This window comes from Tachyglossus aculeatus, chromosome 14 (genome assembly GCF_015852505.1).
Source record: "Tachyglossus aculeatus isolate mTacAcu1 chromosome 14, mTacAcu1.pri, whole genome shotgun sequence".
Taxonomy (NCBI): domain Eukaryota; kingdom Metazoa; phylum Chordata; class Mammalia; order Monotremata; family Tachyglossidae; genus Tachyglossus; species Tachyglossus aculeatus.
Genome location: NC_052079.1, coordinates 1373963 through 1398589, shown reverse-complemented (window position 1 = coordinate 1398589; position 24627 = coordinate 1373963). Strand labels below are relative to the sequence as shown.

Below are 24627 nucleotides of genomic sequence, written 5' to 3'. Positions count from 1 at the left end.
ACCGTCAGCGCTCAATAAATACGACTGAATGGATGAATAGGGACTGTCTCTCTATGTTGCCAACTTGGACTTCCCAAGCGCTTAGTCCAGTGTTCTGCACACCGTCAGCGCTCAATAAATACGATTGATTGAATGAATGAATGAATGAATGAATGAATAGGGACCGTCTCCGATACGTTGTCAACTTGTACTTCCCAAGCGCTTAGTCCAGTGTTCTGCACACAGTCAGCGCTCAATAAATACAACCGAATGAATGAATAGGGACCGTCTCTAGATGTTGTCAACTTGGACTTCCCAAGCACTTAGTCCAGTGTTCTGCACACCATCAGCTCTCAATAAATATGATTGAATGAATGGGGACCGTCTCCATACGTTGTCAACTTGGACTTCCGAAGCGCTTAGTCCAGTGTTCTGCACACCATCAGCGCTCAATAAATACGATTGATTGAATGAATGAATGAATGAATGAATAGGGACCTTCTCCATATGTTGTCAACTTGGACTTCCCAAGCGCTTAGTCCAGTGTTCTGCACACCGTCAGCGCTCAATAAATACGACTGAATGAATGAATAGGGACGGTCTCTATAATGTTGCCAACTTGGACTTCCCAAGCCCTTAGTCCAGTGCTCTGCACACAGTCAGCGCTCAATAAGTACGATTGAATGAATGAATGAATGGGGACCGTCTCTAGATGTTGCCGACTTGTACTTCCCAAGCGCTTAGTCGAGTGCTCTGCACACCGTCAGCGCTCAATAAATACGATTGAATGAATAGGGACCGTCTCTATACGTTGCCGACTTGTACTTCCCAAGCGCTTAGCCCGGTGCTCTGCGCTCAATACATACGATTGACTAAATGAATGAATGAATGACTGCTCCGGGCCCCGCCCCCCCCCGCTCCGGACCGCGCCCCCTAACGGCCGGGCCGCACCCTTCCGCGATTCGGACCACGCCCATAACGATCCAGGCCACGCCCCCACCGCTCGCGCGCGCGCGCCACCCTCCCCTCCACCGTCCGCGAGCACGCGCCACCCTCCCCTCCACCGTTCGCGCGCATGAGCAACCCTCCCTGCAACCGTCCGCGTTTATGCGCCCCCCTCCCTCCACCGTCCGTGTTCATGCGCCCCCCCAACTGTCCGCGCGCACGCGCCTCCCTCCCTTCACTGTCCGCGTTCATGCGCCCCCTTACCGTCCGCGCGCATGCGCCTCCCTCCCTCCACAGTCCGCGTTCATGCGCCCCCTTACCGTCCGCGCGCATGCGCCCCCTCCCTCCACTGTCCGCGTTCATGCGCCCCCCTGCCGTCCGCGCGCATGCGCCCCCCCTCCCTCCACCGTCCGCGCGCATGCACCACCCCCTCCTCTACCGTCCTCGCGCAAGCGTCCCCCTCCCTCCACCGTCCCCGCGCATGCGCCCCCCGCCCTCCACCGTCCGCGTTCATGCGCCCCCCTCCCTCTACCGTCCCCGCGCATGCGCCCCCGCCCTCCACCGTCCGCGCGCACGCACCACCCTCCCTTCCACCATCCAGGCGCACGCGCCTCTCCCTCCACCTTCCTCGCGCAGGCACCCCCCCCACCGTCCACGCGCATGCGCCTCCCCCCCCCCCCCACCGTCCTCGCGCATGCGCCCCCCTCGCTCCCTCCGGCCGCCCGGCGCGCGACTGTCGCAAACCGGAAGCCGCGGAGGCCCGGCGTCCGGCGGCCCGCTTTCCGGCGCTGGCGGCTGAGGAGAAGGACGACGACGACGACGGCGGCGGCGGTGCCGTCGGCGGGGCGGCCGTGAGGATGTCGGAGGTGCCGGCCCCGGTCCCGTCGGGGCCCAGCGGGCTGCTGGGCGCCCCGCCGTTGTCCCGGTGCCCGTGCCCCGCCCACGACGAGGGCGAGCGGGGCCGCCGGAGGGGCGGGAAGGCCGAGGCGGGAAAGGGGCACCGTCGGAAACCGCCGCCGCCGCCCCCGCCCCCGCCCCCTCCGCCCCCTCCTCCCCTCAACGGCCTCGTCGGTCCCGAGCTGCGGGTCCTGCAGCAGCCGCCGCCTCCGCCGCCCCCCGCCGCCCCCAACGGGCTCCCCCCCACCCCCGGACCGGCCTCGCCCCGACGCCTGCTCGCCGCCTCCCTGGCCGACGCCTGCAGCCTGGAGGGCCCCCCGGAGGAGGAGGAGCAGGAGCAGGACCGCCCCCCCCGGGACCCCGCCCCCCCCCCACCCCTGCCCCCACCCGCCCCCCGAGCACGGCGGCGACGACGACGACCACGACCCACGGACGATCCGCTACGTCCGGTACGAATCCGAGCTGCAAATGCCCGAGATCATGAGACTGATCACCAAAGATCTGTCCGAACCCTACTCCATTTATACCTATAGGTATTTTATCCACAACTGGCCGCAGCTCTGCTTCTTGGTAAGTGGGGGGAGGGGGAAGGCGCCGCACGCCACACACACACACACCACACACACACGACACACGCACGCGCGACAAACCAGGACTTGGTAAGGGGGTGGGAAGGAGGAGGAAGACGGCACACACACCACACACACACACATGAACTAGGACTTGGTAAGTGGGTGGGAAGGAGGAGGAAGAAAACACCCCCCCACACACACGCACGACAAACTAGGACACACACAACACACACACAGACCCCCCCCCCCCACACACACACACACACATGCGACAAACTAGGACTTGGTAAGTGGGTGGGAAGGAGGAGGAAGAAGACACACACACACGGACAACAGACCAAGACACATGCCACACACACACACACACACAACAAACTAGGACTTGGTAAGTGGGTGGGAAGGAGGAGGAAGACGACACACACGCACAGCAAACTAGGACACACAACACATCCATACACACATGCAACAAACTAAGACTTGGTAAGTGGGTGGGAAGGAGGAGGAAGAAGACACACACACACACACACACACACACACGGAGAACAAACTAGGACATGTAACCCCCCCCCCCCACACACACATACAACAAACTAGGACTTGGTGAGTGGGAAGGAGGAGGAAGATGACACACACACACACACGCACAACAAACTAGGGGACACACACACCCCCCCACACACACCCCACACACATACAACTAGGACTTGATAAGTGGGTGGGAAGGAGGAGGAGGAAGACAACACCCACACACACACACCCCCACACCATGCACAACAAACTAGGACACACACACAAACACACACAACAAACTAGGAAACAAACACACACATACACACACAACAAACGACTACTTCCCACTAGAGAAGCAGCGTGGCTCAGTGGAAAGAGCACGAGCTTTGGAGTCAGAGGTGATGGGTTCAAATCCCAGCTCCGCCAATTGTCAGCGGGGTGACTGGGCGAGTCACTTCACTTCTCTGGGCCTCAGTTCCCTCATCTGGAAATGGGGATGAAGACTGTGAGCCCCCCGTGGGACAACCTGATCACCTTGTAACCGAAAACAGCGCTTAGAACGGTGCTTTGCACATAGTGAGCACTTAATAAATGTCATTATTGTTATTACTATTATTCCCAGAAACTGTTTCGCAGTTTCTAGACTGCGAGCCCATTGTTGGGTAGGGGGACTGTCTCTAAATGTTGACACACACCCACACAACAAACAAGACTACTTTCCAGAAACTGTTTCGCAGTTTCTAGACTGCGAGCCCGTTGTTGGGTAGGGGAACCGTCTCTAAATGTTAATACACACCCACACAACAAACTACACTACTTTCCAGAAACCATCTCTAATAATAATAATAATAATAATAATGGCATTTATTAAGCGCTTACTATGTGCAAAGCACCGTTCTAAGCTCTGACACACACCCATACAGCAAACTAGACCACTTACCAGAAACTGTTTCGCAGTTTCTAGACTGCGAGCCTGTTGTTGGGTAGGGAGCCGTCTCTAATAATAATAATAACGGCATTTGTTAAGCGCTTACTATGTGCAAAGTATCGTTCTAAGCACTGACACACACCCACACAACAAACTAGACTACTTTCCAGAAAGCGTGGCTTAGTGGAAAGAGCACGAGCTTTGGAGTCAGAGGTCATGGGTTCAAATCCCGGCTCTGCCAATTGTCAGCTGGGTGACTTTGGGCAAGTCACTTCTCTGTGCCTCAGTTACCTCATCTGTAGAATGGGGATTAAGACTGAGCCCCCCCATGGGACAACCTGATCACCTTGTAACCTCCCCAGCGCTTAGAACGGTGCTTTGCACGTAGTAAGCGCTTAATAAATGCCATCATCATTATTATTATCATTATTCCCAGAAACCGTTTCGCAGTTTCTAGACTGCGAGCCCATTGTCGGGTAGGGAGCCGTCTCTAAATGTTGACACACACCTACACAACAAACTAGACTACGTTCCAGAAACTTTCGCAGTTTCTAGACTGTGAGCCTGTTGTTGGGTGACTCGCCCAAAGTCACACAGCTGACAATTGGTAGAGCCGGGGTTTGAACCCACGACCTCTGACTCCAAAGCCCGGGCTCTTTCCACTGAGCCACGCTGCTACAGTGCTCTGCACACAGTAGGCGCTCAATAAATGCGATTGAATGAAATGACTGAATCTCTCTGACCTGCGCATTTAATGATGACAATAATAGTGATGATGGTATTTGTTAAGCGCTTACTATGTGCCAACCTTGGTCTAGCGCTTGCCGGGGTAATGATGGTGTCTGTTATAATAATAATAATGATGGTGTTTATTAGGCGCTTACTATGTGCTAAGCCTTGGTCCAGCACTTGCTGGGGTAGTGATGTTGTCTTTTCTAATAATAATGATGGTGATGGTATTTAAGGGCTTACTATGTGCCAAGCCCTGGTCTAGCGCTTGCTGGGCGAATGGTGGTGTCCGTTATAATAATGATAGTATCTGGTAAGCGCTCACTAGATGCGAAGCCCTGTTCTAAGCGCTGGGAGGGATACAAGGTGATCAGGCTGTCCCACGTGGGGCTCCCAGTCTTCATCCCCATTTTTCAGATGAGGCCCAGAGAAGTGAAGTGGCTTGCTCAAAGTCACACAGCCGACAAGTGGCGGAGCCGGGATTAGAACCCGTGACCTCCGACTCCAAAGCCCGGGCTCTCTCCATTGAGCCACTCTGCTTCTCTGCTACGTGCTTACTAAGTGTCTAGCACTTACTGTGATAATGATGGTGTGTGTTATGCGCTTACTATGTGCCAAGCACTGTTTTAGTGCTTACTGGGATAATGATGGTGTTTGTTATGCGCTTACTATGTGCCAGGCACTGTTTTAGTGCTTATTGGGATAATGACGGTGTTTGTTATGCGCTTACTATGTGCCAAGCACTGTTTTAGTGCTTACTGGGATAATGACGTTGTTATGCGCTTACTGTCTGCCAAGCACTGTTGTAGAGTTTACTGTGATAACGGTGGTGTTTGTTATGCGCTTACTATGTGCCAAGCCCTGTTCTAAGTGCAGGCCTAGATGCAAGGCAATCAGGTTGTCCCACGTGGGGCCCACAGTCTTCATCCCCACGGATCAGGCCCAGAGAAGCGAAGCGACTCGCCCAAAGTCACCCAGCTGACAAGTGGCGGAGCCGGGATTAGAACCCACGACCTCCGACTCCCGAGCCCGGACTCTTTCCACCGAGCCACGCTGATTTCTGGGCCCTCTGCGCCAAGCACCATTCTACGCTCTGGGGTAGAGGCCAGACATCAGGTTGTCCCACGTGGGGCTCCCAGCCTTCATCCCCATTTTACAGATGAGGGAACGGAGGCACAGAGAAGCCAAGTGGTTTGCCCAAGGTCACCCAGCAGACGAGTGGCGGGGCCGGTATTAGCACCCACGTCCTCTGGCTCCCAAGCCCTTGTTCTTGCCACTAAGCCACGCTGCTTCTCAGTTTCTCAAGTACAGTCTCGTTGTATGTGCTGTAAAGTAGCTATGCCCGCAGCCAGGTTTTTTGAGGGTTTTTTTGCCCAATCCGTGCCCGGTCGGGCGTACCGTTTTTCCGACCAGCATGGCACGTGTTGCACCGGGAGGTTTGGGGGACGCTGGAAATCTGGTCCCAGACCGTCTCCGGTCAAGCCCACGTTCCTCCCCCGAACTTGGAAGCGAGGGAGAAGCCACAGCCGGGCCTCGCCGCCGGTTACGCGCGTGGCCGAGCGGATGCCCCGAAACCGCCGTCCGTTGCACGGTGGAGGGAGTGCTCGCCAACCCGTTGGGATGAACCCAGATCTCGGTCACCTGTGTCCACGGGGGGGAGAAAACGCCCCGAAAAGGCATGTTAAGCGCTTGGTACGGTGCTCTGCACACAGTAAGCGCTCAATAAATACGATTGATGATGTTAAAAGTGGCCGTCGAGCACGCTCGTTTCCACTTCAACAGAACCGTGAGAACAGTTGGTCCTCGGGGCTCTAGCGTAGAACGTGCTTCTGTGGGTTGTTAAGGGCTGACGTTTCTGAAGCTCAGCAAGAAGCCAGTTAAATGGGTATGAAATTGCTGCGAATCCCCTCTACCGCATGTCTTTTAGCATGAATCGTAAGTATTCCCCCAGGTGCCAAACCTGAGGGTAATAATAATAATAATGATGGTATTTGTTAAGCACGTACTATGTGCAAAGCACTGTTCTAAGCGCCGGGGAGGTTACAAGGTGATCAGGTTGTCCCTGGGAGGGCTCACGGTTTTAATCCCCATTTTACAGATGAGGTAACTGAGGCACAGAGAAGGGAAGTGACTCGCCCAAAGCCACTCAGCTGGCAGTGGGCGGACCTGGGATTTGAACCCATGACCTCCGACTCCAAAGCCCGGGCTCTTTCCACTGAGCCACGCTGCTTCCCTAGGGTGGTACTGTGAAGGACCGATGCGCAGGCTGTATCGTCAGTGAATCTGGAAGGCTTCGGAAGACCTTCAAAAACAATAAGAAAGAATATAATCTCTGGTTTTGAAATATCTTTAGAGAAGAGAACAATGAGTGCTAGCGACTCTATTTCTGCCACTAAAATTGTTAGTGTCAAACATGTTATTTCAGATGATAGCTTCGGAGTAGTAAAGTCACGTAGCTATCAAGAGGGCCTCTTGAAAGCTCCACTAAAGCACACAGGTGCATTTTCACAGTTTGATTTGGGTACTCAGAAGTACAGTATCTGGGTCTTTTTTTTTTGTCTGAGGAAACCTGGTCTTCCAGCTGTGAAAGAAGTTTTTAAAAAAGAACTTTTAAAAGAAGTACTTTCATTTTAACAGCGACTCTGTCGGTCGTGTGTTCCAGGTTTAGTATTCTAGAAACACTTTGTAATTTCTCCGTGGTCAGTAAAACATTTTCCTCTCCGTAGTGAAAATAAATACCCTTCTTCGCTGCCTCTCCGAAAAGCACTTTGCAACCTGGGGATAGGTTGAGAATGCACTCTGGTACTTGTGGTTAATGGTACCTTACTGTGTACGTCTTCAGTGTTACGTTTGGTAGCCTTCTAGTGGTTTTTAGTTTTTGTGGATCATAACGATTCTCCTCTAGAAATTACCGTCTTCGAAAATGACTCTTATCAGATTCCAAACTTTTATGAAAAGAAGGATGGGAAATGTAGTTTGGCAGAGTGATGTCAGCAGGTACTTACAAAATGGCTTTCTGACAGGATTATGAATGTCAAAAGGAGACGTCAGAGGCCTTTGCAAATAAGTTGAGGCGATTGTTGATTTCAGCGGCAACAAACGTCAGACCGGTCCATGTTCCCTTTATTGGCTGTCACATTTTAAATTGAGGTACCGAACCTGGGCCTCTTGTTTCATCGCTTTTTACAAACGGTGTGTGGTAATCTGTGTAAATGTTTGACAATCCAGAGCTGACTTTGGACAGAGCCAGAGGGTCCTGAATAGCCATGCTCTACCCCCGTTGAGAGGCTGGTATCTTTTGGGTCCCTCAATCAATCAGTGGTATTTATTGAGCACTTACCACGTGCAGAGCACTGTACGAAGCGCTTGGGAGAGTACCGTACAACAGTTGGTAGATACGCTCCCTGCCCCCAACAAGCCATCAATCAAAAATGGGGGTCCGCATAAACACGGCCAATACTGAATTCTCTCTAAAAAGTGACTTTTCACAGCTGAAATTGAGGGCAGTGGAAATCAAAAAATGAAGGCCCCTTCCTGAAAATTGTCTGTTAGTGTTGTGTGGCAAAACTTGGCCTTAAGGAACAAAGAAGCATGCCACATAAATTTTTACTCTAGAAGCAACGCTTTTTTTTTTTTTCAGTTTTGCTTTCAGAGACTATTTTCTTGATTGTTCTCCCATTCTTCCCTCAGTAAAGGTCACCGCTTATCAACGTGCAAGTTGTAAGTTTCCTCGCTTAACAGAAGCTCAGCTACATGAGCTCATAAGGCACATTTCTCAGGGGAAAGGTTGTGGGATTTCTAGGTTAGGGAGAAGGAAACTGTCATAGCGTTTTAGGCTAAGGGTCTTTGAAAAATGGCAGCGAATTTGATTTTTGCTTCTGCAGGCAAATGTCATTTTTTTGCGGCCCATTTCTGTTGTTTATTCAGGGGCCTCAAAAAATGATTATCTCATGATAACGTACGAGATGGATTGCCTCTGGTTTACGCAGATGAAGTGATCTGCTTGGCTCTGTAGTAATGATGTTTTGTCACCTAGACTTTTTTTTAGGTGACTTTACTCAGAAGTAGGGGCTCCATCAGCCTTGGGTTGTGAACATCTATGGATTTTCACCAATTTCTTCACCTGGGTCTGTGCCGTGCAAATGATTTTTTGGGTCCTTTCCTGAGGTCATTTTTTTGGCGCTGCTGTCTTTATGGTCACAGTGAGTGTCTGAGTGGGGAGATGGCCTGCCCGGAAAAGCCAAATGAGTTTTTTATTGACATTTCAGTTGATGGGGAAACTGATTCGCAAATGGTTTGCGGAGAGGCTTTCCCATGGGCTTCCCTAGAACGGGCCTGTTAGATTGTTCTTTCATATTTCTGACTCTATCCTGTCGGCCTTGACCTTTGTATCTCATTGTTTTCTAAATTATGTCATCTGTAAAGGTAACTGCACATTTTATAGTTTGAACTGTGCTCTTCCTGTCTAGGTTAAATTGTAATGTGTTCAACGTGATCGTGTAATAACCTCTGAGATGGATTGCTTCTGGTTTATATAAGTTTAAGTACATTACTGTTATTGTTTTGATGCTAATTCCCTACGGTTCTTCTCTCCCCCCCCCACCCCCAGAGTTCAAATACTCCAAATTTAGAGTGTGAAACATTCCCTGTACTGAACATTCAGTGTTAGCCTGGGAAAGAATAGAAATGGCTTTTTTTTTTTTTTTTTAAAAGCACTTTATAGGAATCAAATCATTTGTTATGGTAATACCACTTCGTATTGTTTGGAGATATTTTTTTTTCCTAAATAGTCTTTAAAAAAACATGCGATGGCTCAGAACTTAATTGGAATAATTGGGTGTGTGTTTAACTTTAGGAGCCAGTAGTCTAAATTGGAATTTACTGACTTTTTGTGGAGTCAGGTTACTCATGTATTATACGGTTAAAATGGTTTTTAAAGGAATTTTCTGTGTGATTGATGCACAAAGTTATTTCAACCCTATGAAACAAGTGGAAAGAACAATTGAAGACAGTCACGCTGCATAAGAGTGCATTGCATTTAAATGTAAGTTTGTCTCTTTTCAGATCTACCTATTTGTAAGCCTCCAGAGGAAAGGGGCGGAAAGATCATTTTAAAGACCTTCCCCCCCCCCCCAACTCAAAAACCATAGTGTCTGAACTTAATCTTGCTGATTTGATGAGAAAATAAGTTATTCTCTTGGCAGTAAGCTGTGTTAAGCAGAATTGCCATTCCCCCCCACCCACCCCCTTCCTTCCCATAAAATGTTTGGAGCAACCAGAATATCTCGTATGATTAAATATCTAACCTGCGGAAATAATGCTGTAATGATCAAATTTCTCCCGGTTCATCGAATCAATAGGTTATTTTGTGAATGATGAAGTTTTGTGAATCAGAGTGGGAAGGCTCATTTAAACACATCTTTCCCAGGGGTTCCCTACAAACCTCGTAGAATTACAGGCTTCCCCATCATTTATGGGCATGTTTTCTGTACTGCCTTCGGGAAAGCCACACTTTATTGGTAAACCGGAAGGATGTTCACACTTCTGTGGTTTAAAAGAGAACGTTTTCAAGTAGCAGGCATTATACCAACCTAAGAAAAATATACCCTACGACCTAAAGTATGAGTTTCCTGGGTAAGTAATCCCCTATTTCAAATGATACGTTAGGTGTTCAAGTGAACAAAAATTACCATCTGACTATCGTTTCAGAGTTGTGGCAGTAGAATTTTCTCACTGCCCAACAGAGGAAGAAATTAAACGTCCAAATGCGTATTTGATGAAAAGATTGACACTCACGTTGCTCACGTTCAGATATTCTGAATGAACAGACTTTCTCCTCCCTTAACTCACACGTTCAAGTACACACAGATGTCAGATGGAAAAGAAGAAGGAAAAATACCCCAAAACCCTCAATTGTGTAAAAGTCCTTGGTTTTGTAAGGTTTTCGTTTTTGGAAGTGGGAGCTGCGTGTAAGAAGCCTAGGGTTGGGCCACTAGGTCATAACACAGTGTAATTTCCCTCCTCGGTGCTTCGACCCCGTTCATCTTTTCAACCCGAGAGAAAAGGAAGATTCCAAATGAAATTCTAGCTCTCTTACCGCCGTGCGTAGGTGAGATCTGCCAACTCTAAAACGCAAACGAAGCCGTCTCAAGTTTTGTGGATGCTGTGTCATTGGGTGGTCGGATCGACCAGGCCGGAACGTGTAGCCCACCGCTGTTTGTTTGTTTTTTAAGGCCGTGGTAGGGGAGGAGTGTGTAGGTGCCATCGTCTGCAAGTTGGATATGCACAAAAAGATGTTCCGGCGAGGTTATATAGCCATGTTAGCAGTGGATTCCAAATACAGAAGGAAAGGCATTGGTAAGGAGAACACTTCTTTCTTTGCATGATCAGAACGAAGATGGGTGCTTTTCACTTGGGAGCTCACAGGTTATTCAAAATGAAGGCAGGTCCTGTAGAGGTGAAAGTCCACGAACCCAAGATGGAGCGGGTGATAGGGATGAATTTCAGGTGCTCTCCCCTGGGGATTTTTCAAGCCAGCACTTTTTAAATAGGCATGATCCAGGAACTCTTCCTCACCCCCCCTCCCCTTCCTGTGTCCCCTTCACACACAGGTTTCGTTCCTCCTGATTTTTATAAATGAAATGATTTGGAGGGGGTAATGTTCCCTTTTGGGTCACACACCCATCTGGTGGTGTTTGCCTTTTGGCTGAAAATGAAGTGTGTGAATTTTAATGAAGTATGAAGGGTCGGGTTAATTAAAACTGAAACGAAATAACCTGTTCCAAGTGTCCCGGACAGGATCCGAGTTGCCGGAACTGTCAAAAGTTAGCAGTTGCCGTGGCCCATCAGAGTGGGAGAGCAGGGTGGGATAGACGGAGTTGGGGAGGAGGGGGCGGGCAGGGTGGAAATGCTGCAGTGAAAAAAAATCCCTCAACCAGTCTCGGTGCCCCAGGGCCGCCTCCCCTGGGAGGCCCAGATAGGGTCCGGTTATCAGCTCGGCTCCTTCGTCGGCTGACCCGAGAGCCAACAGGCCAGCCTGGACTTTAGATGCCCACGGAGCTGCAGCGAGACTGGGAAGTAGCCTCCGGGAGAGCGTCCTCCGCTTCCGTCCGCTTTATTGGGATGCTCTAAAAAGCTCCCAGGCCCCGACCGGCAACCAAGCTTCTGGAATTTCTGAACTCTGCCCCCGTACAATTCAGAGGTGTTCGTTTATTTCACTCAGGAAGGGAACTATCTGGTCCCTTCCTAGCTGAGCCAAACAATCCGGCGAGCGAAGGTGAATCTTGAAGCCATTTCCCCGTTGGTTTCGCAGGCGGTGGCACCCTGTAACTTGTCTTTGGCCACGTCGTTGTTTCCATCGTTGTTTTAGTTCAAATCGTGGCCTTTCATTCGTCAGAGCAGCGTGCCACCAGGGACTCTCAACTGTGGCTGAATTCTCCTCCCGCAGTGGCCTTCTGTGTTGTAGCTCTGCTTCACACTGATAAAAGCACTGAAAATAGATTACTACTCACAGCCAGGAGAGAGTGAGAATTCAGCACGATGTCAGAGTCGGGAGGCAGGGAGGAGATAGGCTTAATTTTTGTTGTAGCTTCGGAGTTTATCTCGGGGACTAAAGGGGTTTTGACTTGCTGTGGGCTGTTTCACCTCTCGAGCTATTTGGGGAAGATCTGTTCTGCGGAGATGGAGGTGTTCCTACTCAGAGAGAAACCCACCCGTTTGTTTAGGGTGGATTAAGGCTAGTCCTGTTTGTACACGGGGTGCTAGTTCCATAACAGTCTCCTCATCCGCTTATATCTATAGGAAAACTTCACCATCTTCAGATATATCTGTATAGGCCACACATAGGGGAAATAGAATAGTTGACCATTTTCAAGGTTTGGGGGTGAGCAAAAAAAAAATGCATTTTTAAAACTTTTTTTGAATATTTATTCTTTTTTTGACCCTCTTACATTCCCCCCCGTCCCCGCAAACACAAACTTGAAAGGAAATCTCTCTTGTATAATAGACAAACCTACCTGAAGTAAGCTCCGGAGAGGCAGGGGCTCTGCTTTTACTTTGTAGAGTATTTTCCTAGGAGCCACGTGGAGTTTGCACAGAATTGCTAATGGCAAGAACTAAAGGAGAATCCCTGGGTTTTCCTTTAAGAATTTCTTCTAAATGCATTTTGACCTTCATATTTGTTTTCCATGTTGATTAAAATTTTTTTCTTCCTTTTTATTTGAAGGAGAAATCTCAATTCTGGTTGCAGGAGTCCCACAAGGTTTAAAGGAACAAAGAATTCTAGTGTCTGGAGCTATAGTAGTTCAGGTTTTTAAAAAAAACATTTTAAGCAATTTTTCATGCATAATTTCAATCCACGAAATTAAACCAAGAAAAGAAACTTAGTTCAGGATCTAGTTGCTGTTTTAAAGCAGCCACTCAAAAAGAGAAAGCAGCCTTTTTGAACTAATTTCAGTAAGCTGAAAATTTAAAATTAGGAATTATTACCATCACCAATTAAGAGACCCTTGAAAATCTAGTTTTTAGCACAACATTGGGTATCAGAGAAGACTCGAGCATATGATTGCACTAGTCATTATCATAGGTTCCACAATTTAGATTTGAAAATAAATATTTTTTGACTTTGTTGCTCTTAAATCTGTGTTTCAGGTACTAACTTGGTTAAGAAAGCTATTTATGCCATGGTTGAAGGAGACTGTGATGAGGTAAGTCTTGCGAATATTTAAAACCCATTGAATATCCCTTGGAGAGAATTTTCTACCCTTCTGGTTGATTTTATAGATGTTCAGAGGCCCTTACTCATTCCTTAAGTGTTTCTTAATATAAATGAGGTTTGTAGAGCCAATTTAAATGTACATTTTTATGCAAATGTTGTAGCTCGCTACGATTTCCTAAATGCAAAGAAAAACTATTGAAGGCAGTAACAGTTTTATAAGCAGTTTCATTAAACATTCAGTCTGAAGTTCTCGTTTCTCTAGAGAAACATCCTCCCTCAAACGACACAGCTCTGATCGAAGACTGTGCTAATCGAGAGATCCAAAAGCCAAAACTTTGGCCTGGACGAACCTGGAATTAACAGGTGGTCCTTCCCCCTACGAAATGGGGATGGCTACCGTGGGAGGTGGGATGGGGATACTGATGGGGATCGTGGGAGGTGGGCAAACAGCCTGCAGTCAGGGACCTCGGTAAGTCAGTTATCCCAAGATTTCCAGAGAGATCTGCCAAGAGACCGGAAGACAACGATAGGAGTGTTTGACGGCTCAGTCCGAACAGTTGCTCACGGATTTTAGATAACGTTTATTCCCAAAATGCCCGTTGTCACTCTTTTCCTTCCTGCTCGGTCTTCTCCAGCCCTTACCACGGTTGGGTGGGGGTGGTAGTGCCCGGGGCAGGCAGTGGACACTGGTGTCTGGTTGGCACGGTGTGGATTCAAGGTTGGAGAGGCTTGAGACTGGTGGCGGGGAATGACCTTGAATAGTCATTTTCAGTGGTGGCCTGCTCGTGTCGCTCAGTCCTGTTTACCTTGTCTGCCCGGAGTACGGTGCTCTGCACTCGGTAGATGCCTTATTATTTCTGCGCTCAATTTTCAGGGCTTAAAAAGTAGGTAGTAATAGCAGTAATAATAATTTCGGTATTTGTTACGCGCTTACTCTGTGCCAGGCACCCTACTTAGCGCCGAGGTGGTTACTAAGCAAATGGGGTTGGGTTTGGAGATTCTGGTTGCCAAGTTGTGGCTGGGCACCTGGCATTTTTCAGGTGGCCTAAAGGAGGGAATCGGGATGGAGCCCCGTTTGATTAGCGATTATTGGGCTTGGTTCCCCGGGACTGATGGTAGTTTGACCGGGCTCCTTCCCACACGGCCTCTTCACGGAGCTGAAACCCTGCTGCTCGATGCGGGGATGCAGGAGAGAGAGTAAAAACATTCTCTGCCACCTTCCACCGCCCATCCGAAGAGATGGTCCCTGGCAGTAAAACTTGGTCACTGGCAACTTCCTAGCCCTAGTAAGGAGGCTTATCTTGGAGATGACACGGCTTCATAGCCCGTCATCCCAGTATATAGCCCAGGGTGGCTAGCTTTCCACCCCTTTCACGCGTTCTGGCAGTCCTGAACGGAGAGTTCCCGACGCCGTCCGGGAGTTGAATGACTAGGTGGGAGGAGAACGCGATCTGCTTCCTCTCTCCCAGAAACCCGGTCTCAGAGTTTGTTGGGGAGTAGCGCGATTCGCCCTGTGTCCGAAGATGTGGGCGATTATTATAGTAGGTCTCTGCGGGCGATTTCCACTTTTCCTCCAGCCCCAGCTCTCAGGTAGGGCGGGACATTCCAGAGGAGCTGCTTGGGTAGGTTATTGCCTGACTTACGAAGAATCCCTACATTCTGTCGAGGGCTGGCCATTGTGATTTCATCAGTACCATCAAATTAGGCTTCAATTCATTAAGCTCTCGGGATGCCAACAAACCTGAATTTCAGCCCTGAGCCCCACCCGCCCAGCAGTTGGTGACGTGCCAGGGGAGGGCGAAGGCTCGTGCGCAGGGTAATATGACTTGGCACGGTTGCCAGTGGCTGGAGTGTATTTATTCCGGTTCTCTCCATTGTCACTAATCGGTAGCAGCAAACGTGGATCGATTCCGATCCGCTGCAAGAGATCGCCCTGCCGACGGACTCTCGGGTGGTTTGATTCCCGGACCTCTGGTGGCTTTGTCTTATTTTGTGCAGGGAAGCGGTTCGGATTGAGTGTGGTACTTGCCTTAAATCAGCATCCAAGAGAAAAGAAAACGATTGCTGTTGGCCTCGATTTATAGTACTCCAATTTTCAGGCTGTTTTTTCCGATTGTTCGGATTCAGTATTCTAGTAGGATTAGTCCGACGATTGCGCCCTCGTATTTTTCCACTGAGGAACCACGAAAGAGTCGTCCTCGGAGGAGAAAGCATGCAGATTGTAGAAAATTAAATGATTCCATTACCCAAGGAGCAGGGGTTGGCGGCCTAGGAAATTGACTTAGATTAAGCATACTGTGGACCCTGAATCCTTAATTTAAACAAACTGCCATTTTTATTTAGCTGGATCAATTTCCGGGACTCAGCGACCCCATCCTTCCGCTTCTTGTTGGCTATGTGAAACTCATTTATCCCCTGGATATTTTGGTTCTGGTCTGGAAAGTGACTAGCTAAACTGAATTTAAGGTATTAAGTGTGGCAGCTGATGGACTCTCCCCTTAATCTGCGGTGGGAGGAGTAGCAGCAGGTTTTGGAAGCCAAGTACATTCAGGTGTTTTTGCTGGTTTAGAACATTGTCCTTTGACTTAACGCTTATTTCTGGCCTGTTTCTGGCGGTGAAAGTGGCTGTTGTTTAAACTGTGGCGTGCAAAATGAGAACATTGCCACTTTGGGTGCGTTTTTTTTTTTCTTTTTTAAGGTAAGGGTTTTTTTTGGTTATTTTCCTTTTTAAAGACCAAGCTGACATTCAAAAGTAGATCTCTGACACTTTTCAGCTCTGCGTCTACCCTGTGATTGTGGATTGATTGATTGATTTTTTTTTTTTTTAATTCGGTCTCCATTGGGGAATTGCAGTTCTTAAGCCCCGGACCGAATTTTAGCATGACGCCAGTGCTCGCTGGCTTGGTCCGGGGAGGCCAGTTAGGGTTTAGAGGGAGGAGAAAGAGGAATAGGGAATCTGGGGTCAAAGGAGGAGGTTCCCAGTCCAATCAGGCAGGGCCAGTGGGCGGGGGACATACTGACGGCGCTTTGTCCTCACCTCTGCTAGCGCTCTCCCGGCCCTGACCCGATGTGTCTGGGGAAGCGTCAGGGGCCTACAGAATAGCCATATAGGCCCCAAACACATCACCACCATTTTCCCATCCCTGTCACTGTTCTTGCCGATGTGTAATTTTAGGGTGTTCGTTTTTAGGTAGACCTTTGGCCTGTTGTAGGGCATTTTCATGCCCACCCCCCCCTTCTCCTGTTTTCCTCAAGTAACTGCATTTCTTGTTGCTTTTTCAAATACCTTTCACCGCAGGTTGATGCGTTCTCAGCATTTTCTTCTGGAAGATAGATTCGTTTTTAAGTAATAAAATAAAATGCTCTTAAGAGTACTTCATTGTTTAATGAATGATTTTTTTTCTCTTCTTTCTTCACAGGTTGTCTTAGAAACAGAGATCACAAACAAGTCTGCTTTGAAACTTTATGAAAATCTTGGTTTTGTGCGAGATAAAAGGCTGTTTAGATACTATTTAAATGGAGTTGATGCACTGCGTCTTAAACTCTGGCTGCGTTAAGAGACTCTCACTTCAAGGATCAACTTTCACACCAACGCAGAGACGTCCCTTTGCATGCAATGCAATTTGTACAGAATTGCTTTGCAGGTGGATTTAGTCATTTCCATGCAGCTCTTCTCTGTCAGTGTCTCATTGAGTGTCGCACATATTTGTTGCACTATGGCATGGCGCATTTGTTCTGAATTAAAACAGATTGTTTCAAACTTCAAGAGTTCTTTTGGTACCAGCAAGATGTGCCAGTCGATAGCCAAGATCCGTTCGTTCCTTTGCAAGTCTACTGACTGTTCTATACATCGTGGACATTTTCTCACAGGACCTGTTTGTGGAACAGTGTTTGGGTTCCTGACAAAAGCCAACGTAGATTGTAAAATTCTCTTAAGTATACTAACATTTCATACAAAACTTGCCATGGTTTTTGGGGAGAGGGGTGGAGAGGGGTGGGGGAAAAAAACCTTCAATTTTAGGTTTATTTTTCAATATGGAAATTTTCCATTTCTTGAATATTGGTACCTCAGTGATTAGTGAATGGAAAAAACTGTATCGTAGGGTGGGGTGTGTGTTACAATGAATACCGGTAACAATTAAATTGCATCTGCCAGTGCCCATATAGATAAGTATATTTGTCTTCACCTCTAGTTTCTGAGTGCATGCTTTCTTTTTTCTTTCCTTTTTCCCCAGTATGTCTGTGCAAGAACATTTCTGTGTTTTTTTTTAATTTAAATTTTGAATTTGATAATAAATTATTTCAGATTTTTATCATTTGGAGACGTTTCCCAGGAAGAGAGACCGAGCAGTTTGCTTTGGGCAGGCCTACTTACGGAAAGAAGTGTAAGCTACTTGGAAAATCCTTGAGAAGCTGCTAAAAGGGGAGAAAAAAAAACCCACCCGAGAGCACTAGTAAATCGCCGGGCTTTGGATGCACTTTTTCTTTTTTAAGAGTGAGGGAGTTTTTAGTTTTTGGAAAGAATGAAAAATTAATGTAAATCAGTATGATTTTAACAACTCAAAAGTATTGCCAGAAGCTGTGGAGAACAGCTATTTTCCGGCTGCGGGACAGGTTTCTTTCACTTGATTTGAATTCAGATTGCTTTGTTTTGGTGTTCTAATACGCTTCAATCTTCAGTTCTCGGTCTTGGAAATAAATTTCAAGGTGTTTTCTATCCACTCTAGCTGCTTTCATTTTCTCTAAACTTATATGAGCAAGGTTCTTGGGGAGGTTCTCTCCTGTTTTTGTGTGTGCGTTTTTTTTTTTTCCAGAATAAAAAGGGAAGAAGGTTTAGCCAGCTCTTGAACTACCTACTTGGATTTTTCAAATCATTTTGTCGACGGCATCTTTTTTGGGGGGCAAATTTGTTGCTTGATGTAATTTAGGTTCATAAACGGATGGTTTTCCACGCAGAAAATAAACTAGTGGTAATATATGTATGTTTTTGGAAAAGCCTAGTCCCTCAAGAAAAATGTTCTGTGGGGAACCTGGATTTTCTGGCTTTCTTTACCGTTTCGGGATTCGGTTTGATTTATGAATGTCTAGAGTTACTGAATCTTTCAAACCCTACCTCCACCGTTCTTGGCAGGATTTGTTTTAAAGGAAAGCTGCATTCTGCTCAGCCCAATGCATTGGAAGTTCCCAGGGGTGATTTAAAACCTTTTCATCAGATGAGGCGGTGTGAGTAACACACAAAATTAAATTGGTCAGTTAACGGCACCTCCAAATATCCTGCTGTTGCTGCGGCACCATTTGTACTTTAATCTTATTTTTACGGAGAATTTGTTCGGCATTTTCAGAATTGCCAATCTTGGCACCGTTTTTAAATTCTACATGGAGAATATGTACAGGGGAAAGCGCGGTGATAAAATTGGCTCTTTGCCTGTTCTGGACAGCTCCCCTCTGGGTAGAAGGACGCGCTAAGCTACTCATTTAGGCTGTGACCATCTTTCGGGGGGGAATTAGAAGGGTGCTTATTTGGGGGGAGCTTTTAAGGTTTTCTCCGTAGATAGGTGAAGGTGAAGCGAAAGAATTGATTAGTTTCACAGTCACTGTAGAGAGTCGCTTTCAAGTTGTGGGCCTGTAGGGGAATCTGTTTTGAGATGAAGGGCATCTGAGTTTCAAGTTTTAAGTCATCTCGTTTCTGTTGACCTCCAACATTTGGTATTCCCAGGCAGCTGTAGGGGTTAATTCTCTGGGTGAATTAAACCAGCGGATTCACAATCTAGGTGGCGAGCCAACCGGTCAGCCGATCGGTTTACCGTGCAAACGGTTCTGCCTGTGCCTATCGGGCCGGAAATGGTCAGAAAACGAGTGGCCCACTTGAGACCCTCTTGAAAATTCAGACCTCTAAATCATAAACCCTTTGTATTGTACCGTAATGTACAGAAACATCGCCGTTTGGGCCGATCTTTTAATCGATCGAGCCGTAGTATTTAATGATTGGCCATTATTTTAGAGGGAGTTCTTCAGATTCAAAATATGATTATCCCATACTGTAAGATTCTGATTTAGAGAAAACTCAAATACAATTCAGATTATAAAACGCTGCTGGAATCACCTTTCGTTCATTTAGAGAAGCAGCGTGGCTCAGTGGAAAGAGCCCGGGCTTTGGAGTCAGAGGTCATGGGTTCAAATGCCGGCTCCGCCACTTGTCAGCTGGGTGACTTTGGGCAAGTCACTTAACTTCTCTGGGCCTCAGTTCCCTCATCTGTAAAATGGGGATGAAGACTGTGAGCCCCCCATGGGACAATGGGATCACCTTGTAACCTCCCCAGCGCTTAGAACAGTGCTTTGCACATAGTAAGCGCTTAATAAATGCCATTATTATTATTATTATTTCCAATGCTGGGCCAAAGAGGGACAACTTCCTTTTAAAAGGGGATGCTGCCTGCGAAACCGCAGTGACTTATCCACTGACAGAGGTTTGGTGTTGTCACCCCTTAACGTCATTTCTTTACAGGTCTGTTAAAGCTGTGCGAGACTGTTGAAGCGGTGGACAGTGGACTCCGTTGGTTTGTCAACTGGGTGGATTTGTAGCTCCCTTGGCGGAAGCATTGATAAGACTCTCGAATCGACTAAGCAAAAACAGCTGAATAGAATTTCACATCGAGGCTAGCCAAAAAGTGCAGTTATTTTTTTAAAAAATTGATTTGCAGGATTTCACTATCCCCTCCCCCCCCAGCCCTGTTTGCTTGACAAATCTAAAAAAAAAAAAGAGTTTGCATTCAGGTGACTCTACGTTTCACCTTTACCTTGCCCACTATACTGCTTTTGACTCGGTATGCATAAGACCAGATGTCTGTGTATCCCAGTGTCCAGAAAAAAAATAACGAGGTTCACCTTGAAGGAGTGCAGGCAAAATCTGATCGGTATGCGCATCGCTATTATTTTGTAAGCACCCCGACATCAGTAGATTTGAGTGATGTTGCAGGGCTTCCCGGTTTGTTTAAACACAAATTGCATTGGAATTGGGGTGCGAGTTGGCGATCTTTCAAGTATGTGTATCTCAAAATATTGATCTGCCGTTTGATGACTGGATAGTGCTGCATTATTTTCTTCGGACCTTTTTCCTTTGGAGAGAGAGCTTATGAGGGGATAAAATGTGCAAGCTGTCTAAAGATGTGGTCAAATAAAATATGGTTAAGTTGTGTTTGCATTTTCCTTTGAAATGCAGGTGTGTTCATTTCATAATGTGGTTTGTGCCTGTGGTAACCGGCTAGGAAAAACAAAACAAAAAACAAGCAGTGTGCTTTCTTTTCTTCCTAAAGCGAATCAAAGGTATGTGGAAGAAAGAACTCTGTGGGGTCATCCACTTTCTAGTTTTGTGTGGTAATGAAGTACATTTGAGAAATATTTTGAATATCAATTACGTGAACTTGGTCTTCTCCAAAGGAGTAGAGAGTCACTTGGTCACAGCCATCTGTATTGTACTCGTAACACTGAGGCCTTTGTTATTTATCTAATCTCAAATTCTTTGTTTTTGAGTTAAGCATTTGACTTCCTATTTTAAGCAGTTCATTACTTGACTTTTCTGTCTAACTGGAATGTGTTCTTTGTTTATTTTGTTTATAGTGTTTACCTTATTGATATTGAAGTGATGCATTGGTTAGCTAAAATGGAAGCTTTATCCAAAAAAACCTAGATGTGCACTTTGATTTTTTTGGGGGGTTTGATTTGAGCGTTTGTGTGAGACTCTATCCATCTTAAAACACTAATGTGAGCACTGAATTTTTTTCAATGTTATCTTGTGTAGCGAATCCTTTAGTCGCTGTATTGTTGCTACTCCGCGTGTAGCGACCTCTTGAAAGACACTGAGAAAGGGCGTGGATTCAAAAATCTCCTATTTTACACTCGATCTCTGTGGTACTGTCAGAATTTCATAAGCTCGGTTGGATGCTCCTGAATCCCAAACAGAACTAGAGAGTTAGTGGCGTCTAGTCTTTGGCAAATTGTGAGCAGGAACCAAAGCCTCAGCTATAGGCCAAAGAAGTGATATTCTTTTAAAGATCACTGATCAAATAAAACGGTACAATTAAAAATGCACTCCTTTCTGCTATAATGCGGTAGTTGTGTTCTTGAAGAACCTCGTGTTGTGAGAAAACGGTGTCCCATGGGCGTGAACGGGGTAGGTGATCTGCAGAGGCGACCGTGACGTGTTTTTGGTACAGGTTCCTATATCTTCGCCGTGCCCATCGCCAGCAGAACACGCTACAACCTCGGCTGCTTTCCTGCATTCAGTACTGAGAGGTTGCAAAAGACCCACGGAAACCCAAAAGTCCCGATCGGTTCCGTGCAGTAAGGCCGAGGCACGGACCCCTAAGCGGTATCGCCCCCCGAGTGCGAGTCCTGCACCAGATCTTCCTGGACCAACATGTAGATGGTGTTCTACCCGCTTAGAACAGTGCTTTGCACATAGTAAGCGCTAAATAAACGCTATCACTGCTGTTATTACCCAAATCAGGTACTCACCCACCTCTACAGTGGAACGGACTAGTTGAAAATGAAGGCCTACGTCCTTTAACCCGCCTCTGATTTCAGTGATAGCTTAGTGTCGTTTTGGTGACTCGGTGGGACCAGGCGGAGGGTATTTCCAGACAGGAGTGCCAGACCCAGATCTCAGTGCAGCGTTAGTCTCGTCAGCCACCTTGGCGAACGGGAAAATGAGAAGTTAAAATGATCGTCTCCGATGGAGAAAGTTGAGTGGTTGGCCCAGACGTTTCCCTGGGATTTGTTTTCTTCCTCTGGCTTTTAAGTCGTAATCCTTCCGAGAAAAGCAGCTCTTCAGTATCTTCGTTCATTTGTGCTGGCTTTTGAACTGCTTCGTTGCCGGAGAGCTCCGTAACCCGAGTGCCCGGATTCGCTTCGTGTTGAAGTCTTTTCAGTTTTCCTTCCCATCAGTTCTGCTTAATTATTTTCCACTTTCGACCCCTCCTAACCTTTGCCTTTAAGCTACGGGATTTGCCACTTATCTTGGTCAATTCAATTAGTAGGCATTCGGTATACTTCCATCAGGTTTTCCCGTAGTCATTTTATACCGTTAATAGATTTTTCCAAGTCAGTGTTGAACTGTCTTTTAAGGGATAAAAGAGCAAAAGGAACAATCGCTAACCTTTTTCATTCTATATCAAATAATGTCAGCAGGACACAAAGATGGGATAGTCATCTTCCAAAGCACTGCCATAATAACCCTTCCTAAATATAAAAGTGAGGAAACAGGTGCTATTTTAAAAGTGGTAGGAATGGATCCCAGATGCCCTCCCATTAAGGGAACTTTCTATTATGCCAAATTAATAATTTTATTTTGGGTGCATTTTCTTCCTGCATTTTGCAGGTATTATTCACCAAAACTTGATCAAACCCTATTAAGTGCTGATTGACTGGGGTAGAAAGCAGGTCTGTACATTGAGCTAGTCTGAGCCTGGAAAGCACGAAAGCTTCCTTGGGTTAACTAGTGACTTAGTCCGGGAGGGAAGGAGGGAAGGAAAGCTTTTCTGACCTGGATTGTGGCTCCAACTGCCAAGGCGGCTTCACTTGGTTTTCCTCCCCCAACCCAAGCCCGTCCTTCGGCCTCTTGCAGCCGACGTTACCTTTCGAGCTGGCAGCAGAGTCTTCTCGCCACTCACAAAATGACTTCTTATCATTTGATGTGTACCAAACGTTAAAAAGTTCATTAACTGTCATAATCGGGTGACCTGCCTAGGTGGTAACCGAGCGATCTCAAAGTCGATGGCTTTTGTTGCCTGGATTTTTGCCGATCGGAGTTAAAATAGCAAGGAGAACTGAAGATGTTGTCATTTATCTTTCCATTCAAAATGTCACTATCCAATATCCGCGTTTCCATCAGGCTCACACGGTACACCCTAATTTGGATCCTGGGTTCTCTGTGTCTGTATTACCATCGATGATTTTAAGAGCAATATATGTATATCATCATCATCATCAGCCATATTTATTGAGCGCTTACTGTGTGCAGAGCATTGTACTAAGCGCTTGGGAAGTCCAAGTTGGCAACATAGAGACAGTCCCTACCCAACAGTGGGCTCACAGTCTAAAAGGGGGAGACAGAGAACAAAACCAAACATACTAATAAAATAAATTAATGTATATAGTCATTACCTTTGAAATATTTAATTTTATTTCCTCATTGATTCATTCACTTGTATTTATTGAGCTCTTAGCGGTGTGCAAGCACTGTACTAAGCACTTGGGAGAGTACAATATAACATCAGACACATTCTGTGCCCACCCCGGGCTCACAGTTTAATAGTAGTCGTCTATTTCACCTCAAACTTTTTTCCCTGGGGCTCAACTAGAAATGGCCCTAAGACATTTGGAAAGGGAGGAAGGTATGCATTTTGAGTGGCTGGTGAAAGGATAGAAAGGCTATAGAATAGCGAGGGTGTTAACACTGGGGAACTTAGAGCATTTCAGGAGTGCAAGACCAGTAGATGTAGAAGAATTGTAGGGGTTTGTAACCAACACTCCCCACCCGCCTCAACCCAGGACAAGTTGGACAGAAAACAGGAATACGGCCAACGGTAGGGAGAATTGAGAAAAATCTCTTCTATTTTTATGGGGATTGGAGAGGTAGGTCAGTCCATCGGGTGATATTTATTGAGCTCCTACCGAGTGTAACATTGTACTGAGCTCCAAGGAAGGTATAATAGAAGCAAGATCCATCTGTTACCCTCAAGGAATTTATAATCTATTGGAGTCAAACAGAGAAAAACTGTTTACAATAATGGGAGACTGGGGGGTCAGGAGGCCTGGGTCCTAGCCCTGACTCCGCCACTTGCCTGCTGCTCTAGATTGTAAGCTCGCTGTGGGCAGGGGATGTGTCTGTTATATTGAGCACTTAGAACAGTGCTCAGCACACAGCACTCAATAAATACGATTGACTATGACCTTAGGTCATTTTAACCTCTCTGTGCCTGTTTTCTCATCTGTTAAATGGAAACAAAGTATGTGTTTTGCCTGTATATCAAATATCTCCGTTAGAGGTGCTCACTCATCGGGGTTGAGGGGGTGTAAATGCTCCCACAGCTGTGTGAGCTGAACTCCTGACCTTGCTCATTCCAGGTCTGAGAAGAGAATTTCCACTCAGAACTAAAAAGACCCCATCCCTACCCCGGCCTCATTCCCCCCAAAACACCTGCTCTCTTTTTATCCCCACACTCAAAATGAAAGGTTGGCACTTCTGTTCTCTTTTACCTACCCCAGCCATGCTGGATATACTGTCACTTATAGCCACGCAAAGTATGAAAACACAACTACTATGAATTATTAAATAATAAATACTGAAGAAG

General features: G+C 46.9%; 1 protein-coding gene across 1 annotated transcript; it reads left to right on the top strand.

Moving 5' to 3' along the window:
* Positions 1 to 1654: 1654 nt before the first annotated feature.
* On the top strand, positions 1655 to 17257 carry NAA30 (N-alpha-acetyltransferase 30, NatC catalytic subunit). Its single transcript, XM_038756585.1, has 5 exons — positions 1655 to 2167; positions 2250 to 2391; positions 10794 to 10917; positions 13210 to 13265; positions 16696 to 17257. The coding sequence occupies exons 1-5, from the start codon at positions 1782 to 1784 to the stop codon at positions 16831 to 16833; spliced, it is 846 nt and encodes a 281-aa protein (XP_038612513.1). The 5' UTR covers positions 1655 to 1781; the 3' UTR covers positions 16834 to 17257.
* The last annotated feature ends 7370 nt before the right edge of the window (positions 17258 to 24627 follow it).